Below are 18,914 nucleotides of genomic sequence, written 5' to 3' on the forward strand. Positions count from 1 at the left end.
TAACAGGCTTCAAGTAAGACAGCAAATAAAAACACAAAAAACCCATTGCTGTTTGTCCAGGAAATTGTAAAGAAAAAGATCACCAAAGTATGGCCGATAGTCCAGATTAAGTCTATTTGTTATTGTAAATGTGTAAAAACAGCCATTCAGGGGTCCAAGTGGCCCCCTTTATCAGGGATTAAAGTACAGCTAAAGCTAGAACTTTTTTTCCTCATTTTGGATGGAGAAAGGGAAGGTTAGGTTTTATTTTATTTATGTTGTTTTTGTTAAGTGCTGGGGGTCCCCTAGGGCTTGAGGGTTGTTTAGTCTTTCTCTAGACAGACGGGATCTCACCCAGCTGACTACAGAACACATTAAAAAGCAGCACGATGAACAGTGGCCAGAGGCTTGCAGCATTATATACACTGACTGATAACACATGGTGAGGTTTATATTTCTATTATTAGTCAGTAATTACAGGATGTCTCCAACTTACAAGCCGACCTCAATGTTCTGTGTAATTGGGCAACTATGTGGCAAATGAGGTTTAATGTTGATAAATGTAAGGATCTGCACTTGAGGGGTAAGAATATGCATGCATCATACATACTAGGGGGGGGGTACAACTGGGGGGGGGGGTCAATGGTGGAGAAGGATCTGGGGGTTCTGGTAGATCACAAGCTTAATAATGGCATCCAATGCCAAGCTGCGGGTTCTAAAGCGAGAAAATCCTCTCTTGTATTAGGAGAGGTATAGACTCCAGAGAGAGAGATATCATTTCCCCCCGGGTACAAATCATTAGTAATACCTCATCTGGAATATGCAGTTTGGTTTTGGGCACCAATTCACAAAAAGAACATTGGGGAACTGGAGAAAGTACAGAGAAGGGCAACCAAACTGCAAAGAGGCATGGAGGAGCTCAGCTATGAGGAAAGATTAGAGGAACTGAATTTATTCTCTTTTAAGAAGAGGAGATTAAGGGGGGATATGATCTCCATGTATAATACATAAGGGGGGATATGATCACCATGTATAATACATAGGGGGGGATATGATCTCCATGTATAATACATAAGGGGGGATATGATCTCCATGTATAATACATAAGGGGGGGGATATGATCACCATGTATAATACATAAGGGGGGGTATGATCTCCATGTATAATACATAAGGGGGGATATGATCACCATGTATAATACATAGGGGGGGATATGATCTCCATGTATAATACATAAGGGGGGATATGATCTCCATGTATAATACATAAGGGGGATGTGATCACCATGTATAATACATAAGGGGGATGTGATCACCATGTATAATACATAAGGGGGGATAGGATCTCCATGTATAATACATAAGGGGGGGATATGATCTCCATGTATAATACATAAGGGGGGGTATGATCTCCATGTATAATACATAAGGGGGGGTATGATCTCCATGTATAATACATAAGGGGGGATATGATCACCATGTATAATACATAAGGGGGGGGATATGATCTCCATGTATAATACATAAGGGGGGATATGATCACCATGTATAATACATAAGGGGGGATATGATCTCCATGTATAATACATAAGGGGGGGATATGATCTCCATGTATAATACGTAAGGGGGGATATGATCTCCATGTATAATACGTAAGGGGGGGTATGATCTCCATGTATAATACATAAGGGGGATATGATCTCCATGTATAATACATAAGGGGGGATATGATCTCCATGTATAATACATAAGGGGGGATATGATCTCCATGTATAATACATAAGGGGGGATATGATCTCCATGTATAATACATAAGGGGGGATATGATCTCCATGTATAATACATAAGGGGGATATGATCACCATATATAATACATAAGGGGGATATGATCTCCATGTATAATACATAAGGGGGGGATATGATCTCCATGTATAATATATAAGGGGGGATATGATCTCCATGTATAAATACATCAGTGGCTCATATAGTGAACTCGGTGTAGAGCTATTCCCCCTGAGGTCATCACAGAGGACAAGGGGGCACTCTTTACATCTGGAGGAAAATAAATTTAATCTCCAAACACAGAAAGGTTTCTTCACAGTGATAGCTGTGAAAATGTGGAATAGACTCCCTCAAGAGTTGGTTCTGGCCAGCTCAGTGGATTGCTTTAAAAAAGGCCTGGATTATTACTTGGATACACAGAATATAACATTTATAGGTAAAGCTGATCCAGGGAATATCCGATTGCCTCTTAAGGGATCAGAAAGGAATTTTTTTTTTTTATGGTTGAACTAGATGGACTTTTGTCTTTTTTCAGCCAAACTAACTAAGTAACTATGTAATTGTTGCCCATTCCCTCTACAAACTGTAATGTCAGGCTGGATAGCGAAAGACCACCAACACAACCTACCTGAGGAGCTCCAAGAGCAGCTGCTGGTCTTCAGTCTCCTTCAGGAAATGAATAAAATGTTGTAGTGCCTCTTGTCTCTCCTTCAGCTCCCGGAATAGAATCTCTGTTAGTAGAACAAACAATGACATCAGTACACAGCCATAGACCACCACAATGCTGCCAGATAGCCTGACCAAGAAGATGGATACACAATACACAATGATGTTATTGTTTCCATCATTTCATGCTGCATTGACGCCAGGGGAAGACTGACAACTCATGGGGCCCCCAGGCAATAGGGGATCATGGGGCCCTTGTGTCCTTGTCCACACTCAAACCACACCCAAAAAAGCCTATGAAAGGTACCAGAGGCATCTCATGGGGCCCCCTACTGACCCCGGGCCCTCGGGCAGTGCCCAAGTGCTCAAATGATCAGTCCGCCCCTGATTGACGCTCACCTGTGTAGTTACCTGGGGAGGCACAGTCTTTAGGTCATACAGGTTACTCTAAGAAAACTTGGGACATTCAATACATATATGATGCAGTACTTGTTGCAATATATGTTAGCACTTTGGCCCACAGTCCTCTACATGTTCTGACCTATGTTTAATTGTACGCAACTAGCTACTTAGGGCAGTGGCTGTCAACTTATCACACAATATAGAGGGTTGTATATGTGGCCCCGGACATCACCAAAGGGCGCACACAATGTTGAATATATGTAATGCTAGAAAGGACTGTCAGAAACTGCAGACATGATGGTCAGCAACTGCAGGTTTGGATGGAGATGGTAAAAATAGAAAAATACTGCAGAGAACAGTGAGGGACTTGTAACATAAGTACAGGTCCTGCTATTGCAAATCAATACTTTCATTACAGTCTCTTGGGGTCCAGAGGCTGCACAACGACCAAAAGGCCAGCTTATGTGATAATAGTTTTCACAAAATTAATTCTTGTCTTTAAAAAAAGATTTAGGACAATTTTTTCTTTTCAAATTATACTCACCTAGGTGGATGCAGGATCGATCCAATGCTGCATTTGTCCCCTGCCGGTTCTAAAAGGTGAGAACTGAGCGATCAGACACTGCTGATCGCTCAGTTCTCTCGAAGCAGAGAGCCAGGACTGTCAGTGTTCGCCTCTCTGCCCCCCCACATGCTCACTGGAGTACTGAGCTGTGGAGGAGGAGGGAGCGGATGGCTCAGGCTCTCAGTGGATTGCTGAAAGGCTGAGCCAGGTGGCGATCTTGGGATCTGGGTGGATCCCAACTTTAAAATTGGGATCTTTCCCCAGCCTGGACAGGGTGAGTGATGTCAGCCGACCGCAGACTTTAGCCCGCCATCGGCTGAAAGCAGGTCACAGGACTGCAGAATGAACTGCACTCCTGTTATCCACAGAAGTACAGCTAAACAAGCTTTGGCTGTACTTCTCCTTTAATTACACACGCCTTTTTTTAGATTTTCTCCACATTTATATGTGCGCCAAGCCGTCCAGCAAAAGTGACAGTTAAAAGGGTTGGCACACATTGTACATTGCTGGAGGGGGGTACATCATCACCTGGAACTCTCCAATCCTGCCCATGTGCCCACTTCGCTCCTCCCACAGGTTGGTGGGGTTTTTAGTGAAAAATCAGGCTGCTTTAAAATCAGTGCCACAGCTTTTTAGCTGGCAAAGTTATGGACCCCCTTGCTCAGCTGCTGGCTTGGGAACAGTCATCAGCACACCCCACACTGATGTTCTGCCTATGATGTTCTGCCTACAGCTAAGTGAATTACATTTCCTGGCAGTGCAGCTCCATCTACAAAAACCAAGACAAGCATAGGGCCTGAATTACTAATACATGGAGGTACATGGAGCAGACGCTGACTTTATTACAGCTGCAGTGCTTCCTGGACACACATTGTGGATTTCTTGGTATATTTGGGGTGCTCAGGCTGGTTATATCTGGGGTCCTCAAGTTGGGAATTATGGCCAACAATGACCACTTCTGTAAATGGGGGGAGAACGTGTTAGCCGCAACTCCGACTAATCCCTGAACAAGACGCCACAAAGACACTCAGAGCCGGAATACTGCTAAATCACACACAGCCTTCATCATCCAACTGACTACAGGATAGACATGACACAAATTGTTAGGGGACACCCACCTCATTATGGCCACTTACCTGAATGTAAGGTCTTTTTCAGGAATATTAAAACCTGCAAATATGAAATGAAACATGACAGTGACCAACCAGGGGGGGCAAAGTGAAGGATGACACAGAAAGAAAGACTGTAAGCTTCTCCACACCTTTTTGCACTGATGCCCCTGAAATGTATTGAGCCGATTTAAACGTAAAGAATAAGTTCACCTTTTTTGTCAAAAATAATAAATGCACATTTTTTTTCAGGTAAAAAAAAATGTGCATTTATTATTATTGTCCAAAGGTGCCTGGAAAGCATTGCACCAGCGATCAGTAGATCGCTAGTGCCATGCAGGTCTCCTGCAGACCTGTCAGAATATCTGCTTGCTGTACATCCCGTACAGGCAAGCAGATATTCTGACAGGTCTGCAGGAGACCTGCATGGCATCAGCGATCTACTGATTGCTGCTGCAATGCTTTCCATATACTGACAGGAACCTTCAATGAACTACCACAGCGCCGTAGTAGTTCATTGAAAACTACAAGCTGACAGCCGCTAAGGCTGCTGGGACTTGTAGGCACTCATTCACAGAATGACGTGGCCGTGTGGGCGGAACCCCAGCTGCGGCTATGGGAACACATTACATGTTCCACCCTAAAAATGGGTGTAACATGTTCCAAAGGTGAACTTATCCTTTAAAAGTATACAATTTAATGCCATGGGGTTGATTTACTAAAACTGGAGGGCGCAAAATCTGGTACAGCTCTGCATAGAAACCAATCACCTTCCAAGTTAGGGGCTGAAGTTAGGTTCTGATTGGCTACTATGCAGAGCTGCACCAGATTCTGCACTCTCCAGTTTTAGTAAATCGACCACAGTGATTCAATCTAGAAATTCATTTGCGCTTTAATCTCCCTTTCCCATCATCATTTATCTCTTGAAACACTTACAATAATATTTGATTGGTTAGGTGTTGTTTTAGCCACACCCATTTCCTAATCCAGGCCACCCCTCAAAGTGGATGAGACCCTTCATCTACTTACAGCTGTGATGACATTCCCATCATGAAGTCGGACGGCTTCATCCAGAAGTTGTAGCTTCTCCTTCAAAGAGCGGAACCTCTCCAGGGAGCAGACCTGTCCACAAATACACACACACCATCCTATAAAGATCAGGAATTAGGACCACTGACAATGTGCTGCCTTTATCTCAAGCTGGAGGAAGCAGAAATGCGACATTATGCTCCTAGAAAACTACAGGCCAGGGAGTGATCTATGTGCAGGATAATTTCTCCCCCCCCATTGTCACAGCAAAAATTGGGGGTGTGGGGGATTGATAAGGGGACAACCGCACAAAGGTACAGTTGTCCTTTAACCCCTTGACGCCGACGGTACACAAATATGCGGCCTCACGGAACTGGGCCTTTGTGGGGCCACATATTTGCGCACCTGTCTTTGTGCTGGGAGCGCGACGCATGACACGCTCCCAGCACAGAGACCGCGGTGTCACTGAGAGCCCCGGGTCCCGTTCTAACGATCGGGACCCGGGACTCCCGATTTCGGGTCGCCTGATCGCTGTGATAGCCTCTGATTGGCTATCACAGTGATCAGTCACTGTGCAGCCCGGCCCCCTTGTTTTTTTTCTCTCTGGAGAAGAAAGATACATTGTATCTCTCTAACTCCTGACATAGAGAGATAAAAAATGTTTGTAAATAAATAAATAAATAAATATTAAAAAAGAAAAGAAAAAATAAATACCTAGATCAAGGTTTGATCTAGTTCAGTGCCAAGGTTACTGTTTGGGTCAAGGTCAGGGTCAAAGTCAAATGTCAGGGTCAAAGTCAACGGTCAGGGTCAAATGTCAGGATTAAAAAAAAAAATTGGTATCAGTGTCAGTTAGCGTTAATGTCAGTGTGTTTTAGCTAAGAAAAAAAATTAAAAAATGCGCGCTATTGTTTCTGGACTGTACTACGGGTACAAACAACAAATAACATACACATATATGGTATCGCTGCGATCGTCAAGAGCTGGAGAATTTATTTTGGGTTGTTCTATGGAGGTAGGTTATGGTCGTACCAAGAAACACACAGCTAACTAGTTTTCCTTTGATAATAAAAAAAAAATTAGGAGCTATCCATTACTATTTACCACCAAATGAAAGCCCAATTTGTCCTGAAAATAACGCGGTATAATCCACCTGGATGTACAAAGTAGTTGTGATGATCTGTACGGTTTTACTAACACATGTCAATGTTGCAGAACTGTGCTTAGGCATTTAGATTTGTTTTACCCTTAGGCGTGAAGGGGTTAAGCAAATCCCTATTTTTTTTTTTTTTTGGTGAATTGGTTGCAACATTTTTTTTACCTGGAGGTCCTGTCAGTAACAGCACTTCCTGTTGCAGGCAGTCAATGCTAAGCCACTGCCTCACATATAGCAGCAGTGTTGTCAGGCAAGCTTCTCCAGTTGGCTGTTGAGCTGCCTGATTGCTCCTACAGCAAGGCTGGGTACACACGGGAAGTTTTTTTCCTTCAACCCAGAATGAAAATAAAATGACAGATTGCTAGACTAACACATCCAATGCTAGTGCGGCGATCTCCCTGCTCAGCGAGGCTGGACAAGGAGCTGTACTGACAGCTGTAGGAGCGGTACCAACCATTTTCGGCCCGTGTGTACCAAGATTAAGTCCAGTGGCTAACTGAGTGAATGCACACAGAGGGCTGGCAATGCTGCTGATAAGTTGCTTAAGAAAACTGCATGCAGTAAGAGATGATGCTAATCTTGCCAAAGAATTCAAAGCATGACTCCAGACATAGGCTTGTTTATCTCTGGACAGGAGGAAGTGGGGGGGGGGTGGAATTTCTATCAGGTTTTTATTGCCTTCTGTGACCTCCTGGCCCCCTGTGTGATCTCCCCTAGTGGGGACACAGACATTTCTTTAGTAAGCTGTCATATATGTTATTGCGCTTTTCCATTTGAGTCAGAAATGCAGAGGACACATAATGCTGGCCCTGCGAGGAGAACTGTCCAGATCACAGACCATACCTTGCCTTTGCTCATCCTGCGAACGGAATCCTCAATGCTCCACTCCCCGTTATAATCCTGGAAAATACATCAGAACGTTATTGTTTGCACTTCCTTCTGCTTACCCCGCAGGGGCTCCGCTACCTTCCGCTTACCCCGCAGGGGCTCCGCTACCTTCCGCTTACCCCGCAGGGGCTCCGCTACCTTCCGCTTACTCCGTAGGGTCTCCGCTACCTTCCGCTTACCCCCTAGGGGCTCTGCTACCTTCCGCTTACCCCGCAGGGTCTCTCCTACCTTCCGCTTACCCCGCAGGGTCTCTCCTACCTTCCGCTTACCCCGCAGGGGCTCCGCTACCTTCCGCTTACCCCGCAGGGGCTCCCCTACCTTCCGCTTACCCCGCAGGGGCTCCCCTACCTTCCGCTTACCCCGCAGGGGCTCCCCTACCTTCCGCTTACCCCGCAGGGTCTCCCCTACCTTCCCCTTACCCCGCAGGGTCTCCCCTACCATCCGCTTACCCTGCAGGGTCTCCACTTCCTTTTGCTTACCCTGCAGGGTCTCCACTTCCTTCCGCTTACCCCGCAGGGTCTCCACTTCCTTCCGCTTACCCCGCAGGGTCTCCACTTCCTTTCGCTTACCCCGCAGGGTCTCCACTTCCTTCTGCTGACCCCACAGGGTCTCCACTACCTTAACCCACAGAGTCTCCACTACCTCCCCTTACCCCACAGGGTCTCCACTACCTCCCCTTACCCCACAGGGTCTCCACTACCTCCCCTTACCCCACAGGGTCTCCACTACCTCCCCTTACCCCACAGGGTCTCCACTACCTTCCCCTTCCTAGAGGCCCTCATTGCCTCCTGCTACACACGACCCCCTCCCCACCTTACCAACAGGCCTCCTCTGCCTCCCCACTACCCAAAAGGCCTCCACTTCTCACCATCCAATGATACCTGGTATTCAGATCTTGGTTTCCGCAACTCTGGGGCATAATGTCTATTGTTTGTCTCTAGAACATCTTGAAGAGAAGAGGAAAAAACATGACCAGATGCTCAACCCTAGTTAAACACCATGAGAAGGGCAGAAAAACAACTTACCATCAGACAGCGACTGGAAACTACTCTGCCGGGTCTTTCCTGCAATGGACAGAGGCAGCAATAGGGATCACAAAGAAATATAATATACAATACAAATCTACACAGAATGTATACTAAGAGAATTATCACCCAAACCGTACTCTCCGCTCCTCGCAAGACCTCCTACTCTCTAGCTCCCTTGTCTCCTCCTCCCATGCTCATCTCCAGGACTTCTCAAGAGCTTCCCCCATCCTCTGGAACTCTCTACCCCAATTTATCAGACTATCGCCTACTCTGCTCACTTTTAGGCGATCTCTGAAAACCTCTCTCTTCAGGGAAGCCTATCCTGTCCTCAGCTAATACTGGAATCTTCTACTCTTCCAACCAGTCCATCCCCCACAGTTACTACCTTTTGTACCACTAGCCCCTCCCTCCTAAATTGTAAGCTCCAAGGAGCAGGGCCCTCCTATCCCTCTTGTATTGAACTGTATTGTTGCTGTATTGTCTCCCGTTATATTGTAAAGAGCTGAGCAAACTGTTGGCGCCATAAATCCTGTATAATAATAATGAGGAACACAACACAACCTACACAGGAGGGTAAGACAATAAATAGCATTCACCTTTAAAGAGGCTGCCAAGAGAATAGGAGGACACTGGTTTGGGGAAGGAGTAAGAGGACGACTCTGAACGAGGTTTCTCAGTTCCTGGACTCTTTGTGTCCCTCCCCCGGTTACCTGATGAGGTTTCTTTAATAGACCATGATATACCTGATAGAGACACAAAAACAGATCAGGTGGGACAATCAACCCGGCATAACAGACTTCCAAAATCCCCCTCTTCCATATGGGCTACCCCTTAGACACCAAGATAGAAGGCTACTTCTTAGAGACCACGATGGGGGGTACCCTTTGGACACAGAGATGGGGGGTACCTTTTGGACACCCAGATAGCAGTACTTCCTACGTATTAGATGTATCACCTTCAGAGATGGATACTCACTCCCCACCGGCTCTCCACTCCAGGTGAATCTCTCCCAATCCTCATCATCTTCCTCCACAAAGGCTTTCAGACTGTTGACAGCGCGCTTCGATTCTTTCAGCTAAAAAAGGAATCAGCTTTAGTTGAGGCTGCAATCCAGTACAATGGACACAACATACACAGGATTCTAGGTTCAGGAAGGACTGGAGAGTCCGAGGATGGACAGAGGACAAGGATGACATCAGGCTAGGGAGAAGGATGAGACAATTGACGGAGTGGGGGAGGCTGAGATATGAGATCAGTCTAAGGTGGCATACAACCACAACTGTCATTTTGGTTTTCCACTTTACCTGAGACAATCCATCCTCATCGTGGTCATCAAAGGTGAACGCCTTACACTTGGAAGCATTCCAGTAATCTTCATCCTCCTTTACCCTGGACATCTGGAGTGTAGAGAGAGGAGCACGGGAGTGTCACTACCCAGACACAGCCAGAAACAGAGCATCACCCGAGAGAGAGACAGAGAAGCATCAACCCCCCCCAACCAAGAACAGAGCATTACCCCCCAGGAACAGACAGAGACACAGCAACACCCCGAGAAAGAGCCAGAGAAGGAGCATCAAACCCCCTAGAAACAGCCAAAGAATCACCCCCCCTCCCCACCAAGAACAGCCAGAGATAGAGCATTACCAACCAGGAACAGCCAGAGACAGAGCATCGTGCCCCCTTCCCCCCCAGGAACGGCCAGAGACGGAGTGTCGCGCCCCCCCCCCCCAGAAATGGCCAGAGACGGAGCTTCGCCATCTCCCCCCAGGAACGGCCAGAGACGGCGCGTCGCCCCCTTCCCCCAGTAAAGGCCAGAGACGGAGCATCGCCCCCTCCCCCCAGGAATGGCCAGAGACCTTGCATCGCCCCCTCCCCCCAGGAATGGCCAGAGATGGAGCGTCGCCCCCTCCCCCCTGGAACTGCCAGAGATGGCGCATCGCCCCCTCCCCCCAAGAACGGCAAGAGATGGCGCATCGTCCCCTCCCCCCAGGAACAGTCAGAGACGTTGCGTCGCCCCTTCCCCCCAGGAACGGCCAGAGACGTTGCGTCGCCCCCTCCCCCCAGGAACGGCCAGAGACGTTGCGTCGCCCCCTCCCCCCAGGAACGGCCAGAGACGTTGCGTCGCCCCCTCCCCCCAGGAACGGCCAGAGACGTTGCGTCGCCCCTCCCCCACCAATCCACAATGGTGAAAATATAACTAAGCCTATAATGTCAGCAGATGGGAAATGAGTGCAGAATTCAGGAAGCTGTAAGCCCCGTGTAGCAGCCATAGAAAATCCTCCCCTCAGCTGTACTCCGGTCTGAGGGGAGCCAGAGAAGGAGAGAGCAGAGTGCCAGAACCCGCATACCTCTCCTCCACGATCAGGAGCTCTCTGTCCCGGGTCACGCTGGGAGGTGTAGTCCACACCGCCCTCTACAGGCTGGCACTGCGCCACAGGCAGAACTACCACTCCCAGCAACCACCGCGCCCGACACTTCCTGACCAAAGAGGTCACCTCCCTCCGCCCACACACACACTGAGATCCGATACAATGTATCCTATACATAGAATAGTGTATATTATACGGGGGGGGGGCATTATATTGTCCACGTCCTACAGGGGGACTCCTCATATTGTGATCTACTGAGCCCAGGATTGCCCCTCCCATCCGTCATAGCCCCTCCCATTTATCCAGCATAGAATGATTCCCCTCCTCCTGCATTACATTAATTTCATAGAATAATACTAATAATGCTTATTATAATATAATGATATTGATATAAAGCAATATGGCGCCGCGCGTTCAGCAGCGACACTCAGAGAACCAATGAGCAGATGTCAAAGTGGCGGTCCTCCAGCTGTTGCCAAACTACAAGTCCCATGAGGCATTGCAAGATTGACGGTTACAAGCATGACTCCCAAGGGTAGAGGCATGATGGGACTTGTAGTTTCCAAACAGCTGGAAACACCGGTCTACCGGATGGCACCTCCCCCTCATACACATGGCCCCGAGATCCTCCCACACTCCAGTGTCCTCCATCCCTCAGTATTGGGTCATTATAACGGCCATTTGTTGGGGGAGATTCTGCACCCCTTCAGCTGCAATGTACCTGGGGTGACGGTGATATACAATGTATCTGGTGTGACGGTGATATACAATGTATCTGGTGTGACGGTGATATACAATGTATCTGGTGTGACGGTGATATACAATTTATCTGGTGTGACGGTGATGTACAATGTACCCGGGGTGATGGTGATAATGAGATATGTGTCCGGGGTGACGGCGATATGCGACGTGTCGGGGGGTGACGGCGATATGCGACGTGTCGGGGGGTGACGGCGATATGCGACGTGTCGGGGGGGGGCATTATATTGTCCACGTCCTACAGGGGGACTCCTCATATTGTGATCTACTGAGCCCAGGATTGCCCCTCCCATCCATCATAGCCCCTCCCATTTATCCAGCATAGAATGATTCCCCTCCTGCATTACATTAATTTCATAGAATAATACTAATGGGGGTGACGGCGATATGCGACGTGTCGGGGGGTGACGGCGATATGCGACGTGTCGGGGGTGACGGCGATATGCGACATGTCGGGGGTGACGGCGATATGCGACGTGTCGGGGGGTGACGGCGATATGCGACGTGTCGGGGGGTGACGGCGATATGCGACGTGTCGGGGGGGGGCATATTATACGGGGGGGGGGCATTATATTGTCCACGTCCTACAGGGGGACTCCTCATATTGTGATCTACTGAGCCCAGGATTGCCCCTCCCATCTGTCATAGCCCCTCCCATTTATCCAGCATAGAATGATTCCCCTCCTCCTGCATTACATTAATTTCATAGAATAATACTAATAATGCTTATTATAATATAATGATATTGATATAGTACATTGCTAATAATAATTTGTCTCGCAGCCCTCAGTAAAGATGGCTCCATTGCCTTGCCTCCTGGAGAGCTCTTCTAGCAAACTGGCGGCCCTCCAGCTGTTTGGAAACTACAAGTCCCATCATGCCTCTACCCTTGGGAGTCGTGCTTGTAACCGTCAATCTTGCAATGCCTCATGGGACTTGTAGTTTGGCAACAGCTGGAGGACCGCCACTTTGACATCTGCTCATTGGTACTTGAGTGTCCCTGCTGAACGCGCGGCGCCATATTGCTGGGGCCTGGCTCGGGGAGCTCAGCGATGGTCTCCGGCAAGATGGCGTAAGGCAGGAAAGGGCGGAGCCGTAGGCGGGCCTGCCGGCTTTCCAGGCTCTTCTAGTAACTTCTACGGATAAAAAAAAGTGACGGCGGAGGTCCGCGGAGGGGGACACACCGGGGACGGCACAGTCATGGCCAAGTGGGGGCAGGGAGACCCGCGCTGGATTGTGGAGCAGAGGGCGGACGCCACCAACGTCAACAACTGGCATTGGTGAGGCCGGAGAGCCCGGGCACGTTGTGTTCATGATTCTCCTTCACCGATAAACACCGGTCTACCGGATGGCACCTCCCCCTCATACACATGGCCCCGAGATCCTCCCACACTTCAGTGTCCTCCATCCCTCAGTATTGGGTCATTATAACGGCCTATAATTTGTTGGGGGAGATTCTGCACCCCTTCAGCTGCAATGTACCCGGGGTGACGGTGATATACAATGTACCCGGGGTGACGGTGATGTACAATGTATCTGGTGTGACGGTGATGTACAATGTACCGGGGGTGACGGTGATGTACAATGTACCCGGGGTGACGGTGATATACAATGTATCTGGTGTGACGGTGATATACAATGTATCTGGTGTGACGGTGATGTACAATGTACCGGGGGTGACGGTGATGTACAATGTACCCGGGGTGACGGTGATGTACAATGTACCCGGGGTGACGGTGATGTACAATGTATCTGGTGTGACGGTGATGTACAATGTACCCGGGGTGACGGTGATGTACAATGTATCTGGTGTGACGGTGATGTACAATGTATCTGGTGTGACGGTGATGTACAATGTATCTGGTGTGACGGTGATGTACAATGTACCCGGGGTGACGGTGATGTACAATGTACCCGGGGTGACGGTGATGTACAATGTATCTGGTGTGACGGTGATGTACAATGTATCTGGTGTGACGGTGATGTACAATGCGTCCGGGGTGACGGTGATGTACAATGCGTCCGGGGTGACGGTGATGTACAATGTACCCGGGGTGACGGTGATGTACAATGTATCTGGTGTGACGGTGATATACAATGTATCTGGTATGAAGGTGATGTACAATGTACCCGGGGTGACGGTGATATACAATGTATCTGGTATGAAGGTGATGTACAATGTACCCGGGGTGACGGTGATATACAATGTATCTGGTATGAAGGTGATGTACAATGTACCCGGGGTGACGGTGATATACAATGTATCTGGTATGAAGGTGATGTACAATGTACCCGGGGTGACGGTGATATACAATGTATCTGGTATGAAGGTGATGTACAATGTACCCGGGGTGACGGTGATGTACAATGTACCCGGGGTGACGGTGATGTACAATGTACCCGGGGTGACGGTGATGTACAATGTACCCGGGGTGACGGTGATGTACAATGTACCCGGGGTGACGGTGATATACAATGTATCTGGTGTGACGGTGATGTACAATGTACCCGGGGTGATGGTGATAATGAGATACGTGTCGTGGGTGATAGTGATATGCGACGTGTCGGGGGGTGACGGCGATATGCGACGTGACGGCGATATGCAAGGTGTCCGGCGTGACGGCGATATGCAACGTGTCCGGCGTGACGCAGCGTGACGGCGAGATGCAGCGTGTCCGGGGTGACGGTGAGATGCAGTGTATCCAGGGTGACCATTATTTTTATATATATATATATATATATATATATATATATATATATATACACACACACACACACACACACCGATCAGTCGTTACATTGTGACCACCCACCTACCTAATGCCGAGAAGGTTCTACGTGTTGCCGCCAAAGCAGCCGTGACCCGTCCAGCCGTGGACCCCACTGAGCCGTCCATAGCAAATCCTTTACCTCCTGTAAGATTGAGATCTGGGGAAGTTGGAGGCCAAATCAACACCTCAGACTCATTGTTGTGTTCCTCAACCCATTCTTGAGCCATTATCCTGCTAATAGAGGTCCCTTCCATTAGGGAATACCATTTCCATGAAGGGGTGGACTTGTTCACCAACAATGTTTCAGTAGGTGATCCATGGAATATCCGATTACCTCTCGGGGGATCAGGAAGGAATTTTTTCCCCTGCAGGAGCAAATTGGATCTTGCTTTGCTGGGTTTTTTTTGCCTTCCTCTGGATCAACTGTGGGTGTAGGATTATAACTTTTTTTTTTTTTTAATGGTTGAACTGGATGGACTTTTGTCTTTTTCTGTCTATTCATTCAGTGGTATCTGACCCTTGGTGATTGCATGGACCGTCACTCGTAAGCGACATTTTCCATGAATTCTCTTAGCAATTATTTTACACGGTAGGTCGCCAGGTCTTTCCCCAACCCCCACCATGCAGGAGATCCCACATGGCCAGGGATGAAACTCGGACAACTTAGGAGCCAATTAACCTACCAGCATGTCTTTGTAGTGTGGGAGGAAACTGGAGTACCCAGAGGAAACCCACACAAGCACAGGGAGAACATGCAAACTCCATGCAGGAGGCGCCGTGGTTAGGAATTGAACCCATGGCCCATTTACTGCACGGCAAACATGCTAACTACTAAGCCACTGTGCCGCCCTTTGTCCTTTTAAGCCAGACTAACTATGTAACATCCACATGAGTGACACGAGCCAAGGTTTCCCAGCAGAACATTGCCCAAACCATCACACGGCCTCCCCCGGCTTGTCTTCTTCACATACTGCATCCTGGTGCCATCTCTTCCCCAGGTAAATGACACACAGACACCCGACCATCCACAGGATCTAAAAGAAACTGTGATCCACCAGACCAGGCCACCTTCATCCATTGCTCCGTGGTCCAGTTCCGATGCTCACATGCCCATTGTAGACACCTTTGGCCGTGGACACGGGTCAGCGTGGGCACCATGACCGGCCTATGGCTACACAGCCCCATACACAACAAATTGCGATGTCAATTGTTTCTGCTTTCAACACATCAACTTCAGGGACAACATGTTCACTTGCTGCCCAATATATCCCACCTACTTTCAGATGCCATTGTAATGAGATAATCTGTGTTCACTTAACCTGTCAGTGGTCATAATGTTGTGGCTGATCGGTGTATATATTATATAAATATATATTGACACACACACGGGTTTATTAAGCTGGTTCACTCACAATCTGGTGCAGCTCTGCATAGTAGCCAATCAGCTTCCAGGTTTTATTTCCAAAGTTTAATGGAACAAGCTGAAGTTAGAAGCTGATTGGCTCCCATGCACAGCTGCACCAGCTTTACCCTAGGTTCACACCTATGCAGGTTGCGTTTCTGCATTTTTGGTGTGTTTTGGGGCGGGGGGCATTTTTTTTTCTTGTTGCTAGGCAGATTTAAAACGCATCAGAAACGCAATACGTGCTTTTCTGTAGCATTCCTATTGAAGTCTATAGAACCAAAAATGCAACGTTTTGCTTCCAGGTGAAAACGCGGAGATGTGAACGTATCCCATAGGAAATCATGTTAAATGGACTGCACTGCGTTTCTGCAAAATGCTACAGAAAACGTTTAGGTGTGAACCTAGGGTTCGTAAATCCCCCTGTAATATATATATATTTTTTTTCTCTCATATATGATACTTGTGTATATACTCACTATCCTCGGCATCTATACTGTGGGGTTGACTTACTAAAAGCAAATATACAGTGCCCTGCACGTGCAGTTGCTCCAGATCTTAGTAAATGAAGGGCGCTCTGCCTTCTGTCATCCAATCACGTACAAGCAAAAAATGCTGGTTTTTTTTTTTTTGTTTTTTTTTTTAAATTTTCCTTGCATGTGATTGGGTATTCTTTGCAAAGTGAAGCTTCACCCTATGTACTAAGGTCTGGAGCAGCTGCACGTGCAGTGCACAGTCTATTTAGTGAATCCACCCCGGAGTATTTATTTCAGGTACCTATATAGCGCCGTCAGTTTACACAGCACTTTACATATACAGTGGGGATCGAAAGTTTGGGCACCCCAGCTAAAAATTTGTATTAATGTGCATAAAGAAGCCAAGGAAAGATGGAAAAATCTCCAAAAAGCATCAAATTACAGATTAGACATTCTTATAATATGTCAAAAAAAGTTAGATTTTATTTCCATCATTTACACTTTCAAAATAACAGAAAACAAAAAAATGGCGTCTGCAAAAGTTTGGGCACCCTGCAGAATTTATAGCATGCACTGCCCCCTTTGCAAAGCTGAGACCTGCCAGTGTCATGGATTGTTCTCAATCATCGTCTGGAAAGACCAGGTGATGTCAATCTCAAAGGTTTTAAATGCCCAGACTCATCTGACCTTGCCCCAACAATCAGCGCCATGGTTTCTTCTAAGCAGTTGTCTAGAAAACTGAAACTGAAAATAGTTGACGCTCACAAAGCTGGAGAAGGCTATAAGAAGATAGCAAAGCGTTTTCAGATGTCAATATCCTCTGTTCGGAATGTAATTAAGAAATGGCAGTCATCAGGAACAGTGGAAGTTAAAGCAAGATCTGGAAGACCAAGAAAAATATCAGACAGAACAGCTCGCAGGATTGTGAGAAAAACAATTCAAAACCCACGTTTGACTGCACGATCCCTCCAGAAAGATCTGGCAGACACTGGAGTTGTGGTACACTATTCCACTATAAAGAGATACTTGTACAAATATGGTCTTCATGGAAGAGTCATCAGAAGGAAACCTCTTCTACGTCCTCACCACAAAAATCATCGTTTGAACTTTGCAAATGAACATATAGACAAGGCTGATGCATTTTGGAAACAAGTTCTGTGGACCGATGAGGTTAAAATTGAACTTTTTGGCCGGAATGAGCAAAGGTACGTTTGGAGAAGAAGGGGCACAGAATTTAATGAAAAGAACCTCTGTCCAACTGTTAAGCATGGGGTTGGATCAATCATGCTTTGGGGTTGTGTTGCAGCCAGTGGCACAGGGAACATCTCACGAGTAGAAGGAAAAATGGATTCAATATAATTTCAGCAAATTTTGGATGGTAACTTGATGCCATCTGTGAAAAAGCCGAAGTTAAAGAGAGGATGGCTTCTACAAATGGATAATGATCCTAAACACACCTTGAAATCCACGGGGGATTACATCAAGAGGCGTAAACTGAAGGTTTTGCCATGGCCTTCATAATCTCCTGACCTCAACATAATTGAAAATCTATGGATAGACCTTAAAAGAGCAGTGCGTGACACACAGGCCAGAAATCTCAAAGAACTGGAAGACTTTTGTAAGGAAGAATGGGCAAAGATACCTCAAACAAGAATTGAAAGACTCTTGGCTGGCTACAAAAAGCGTTTACAAGCTGTGATACTTGCCAAAGGGGGCAGTACAAGATATTAACTCTGCAGGGTGCCCAAACTTTTGCAGACGCCATTTTTTTGTTTTCTGTTATTTTGAAAGTGTAAATGATGGAAATAAAATCTAACTTTTGTTGACATATTATAAGAATGTCTAATATGTAATTTGATGCCTTTTGGAGATTTTTCCATCTTTCCTTGGCTTCTTTATGCACATTAATACAAATTTTTAGCTGGGGTGCCCAAACTTTCCATCCCCAGTGTATATTGTACATTCACATCAGTCCCCAACCTGTATTCACCATCTTCAGATGCTGCATGTTGCAGCGATTGGCGTCTTGTATTAGGACCAGTTTGCCCAGCTCCCAGGGGGGTGCATTGTTCCCGTACATACCCGCGCTCGGACATTACGGCTGTGCACATGTGCTTTACACTGTTATTGGCGTGTCGTTGCGTACAACCACCTTCACCAGTTCTCGTCTATGGGTGGCTGCACGCAGCTCCAAGACACCCAAAAGTCAGTGTATCTGCTGCACGGGTAGATGTGCCCCTGTGCATGTAGGCTTGTTGTGTACATAACATGCAAGAAAGAGCTTGCAAGTTAAAATGCGTTGCAGCGTTTTATGTGATTCTGTGCTCTGCGGTGCTTTGAAACGCGAAGAGCCAAAAAAATGCAACGTACCCTTTTTTTTTTTTTTTTTTTTGGTGTTAACACCTTGTCTTGTGCTTTTGTTGAGTGACGCTGCTGGTGTGAATGCACTCTTACCTGTCTGATGATGTCACGTTGTAGCACTGATCATCCTTTTCATAGTCTTCTGTCCACCTGCATTGTGTTCTTCAATGTTG

The 18,914-nt window shown here is 47.1% G+C and overlaps 2 protein-coding genes across 2 annotated transcripts in view; one reads left to right on the plus strand and one right to left on the minus strand.

The window, feature by feature from the left end:
• Positions 1-11,079, minus strand: part of VIPAS39 (VPS33B interacting protein, apical-basolateral polarity regulator, spe-39 homolog) — a 28,386-nt gene extending 17,307 nt beyond the window's left edge. The window contains exons 1-10 of the mRNA XM_089660598.1: positions 10,952-11,079; positions 9,908-10,000; positions 9,579-9,678; positions 9,200-9,346; positions 8,601-8,639; positions 8,457-8,521; positions 7,531-7,587; positions 5,532-5,624; positions 4,530-4,563; positions 2,389-2,491 (exon numbers count right to left, since the gene is read on the minus strand). Coding sequence (XP_089516724.1) covers positions 2,389-2,491; positions 4,530-4,563; positions 5,532-5,624; positions 7,531-7,587; positions 8,457-8,521; positions 8,601-8,639; positions 9,200-9,346; positions 9,579-9,678; positions 9,908-10,000 — 731 coding nt within the window. The 5' untranslated portion in view covers positions 10,952-11,079. The remainder of the gene's footprint in view (positions 1-2,388; positions 2,492-4,529; positions 4,564-5,531; positions 5,625-7,530; positions 7,588-8,456; positions 8,522-8,600; positions 8,640-9,199; positions 9,347-9,578; positions 9,679-9,907; positions 10,001-10,951) is intronic.
• Positions 11,080-12,799: 1,720 nt separating this feature from the next.
• AHSA1 (activator of HSP90 ATPase activity 1) overlaps positions 12,800-18,914 on the plus strand; it is a 25,435-nt gene continuing 19,320 nt past the window's right edge. Inside the window, exon 1 of the mRNA XM_089660600.1 lies at positions 12,800-13,011. Within this exon, the coding sequence (XP_089516726.1) occupies positions 12,932-13,011 (80 nt within the window). The 5' untranslated portion in view covers positions 12,800-12,931. The remainder of the gene's footprint in view (positions 13,012-18,914) is intronic.

Source organism: Staurois parvus, unplaced genomic scaffold (genome assembly GCF_062004578.1).
Source record: "Staurois parvus isolate SC_StPar_1 unplaced genomic scaffold, SC_StPar_1.0 ptg001253l, whole genome shotgun sequence".
Classification (NCBI taxonomy): domain Eukaryota; kingdom Metazoa; phylum Chordata; class Amphibia; order Anura; family Ranidae; genus Staurois; species Staurois parvus.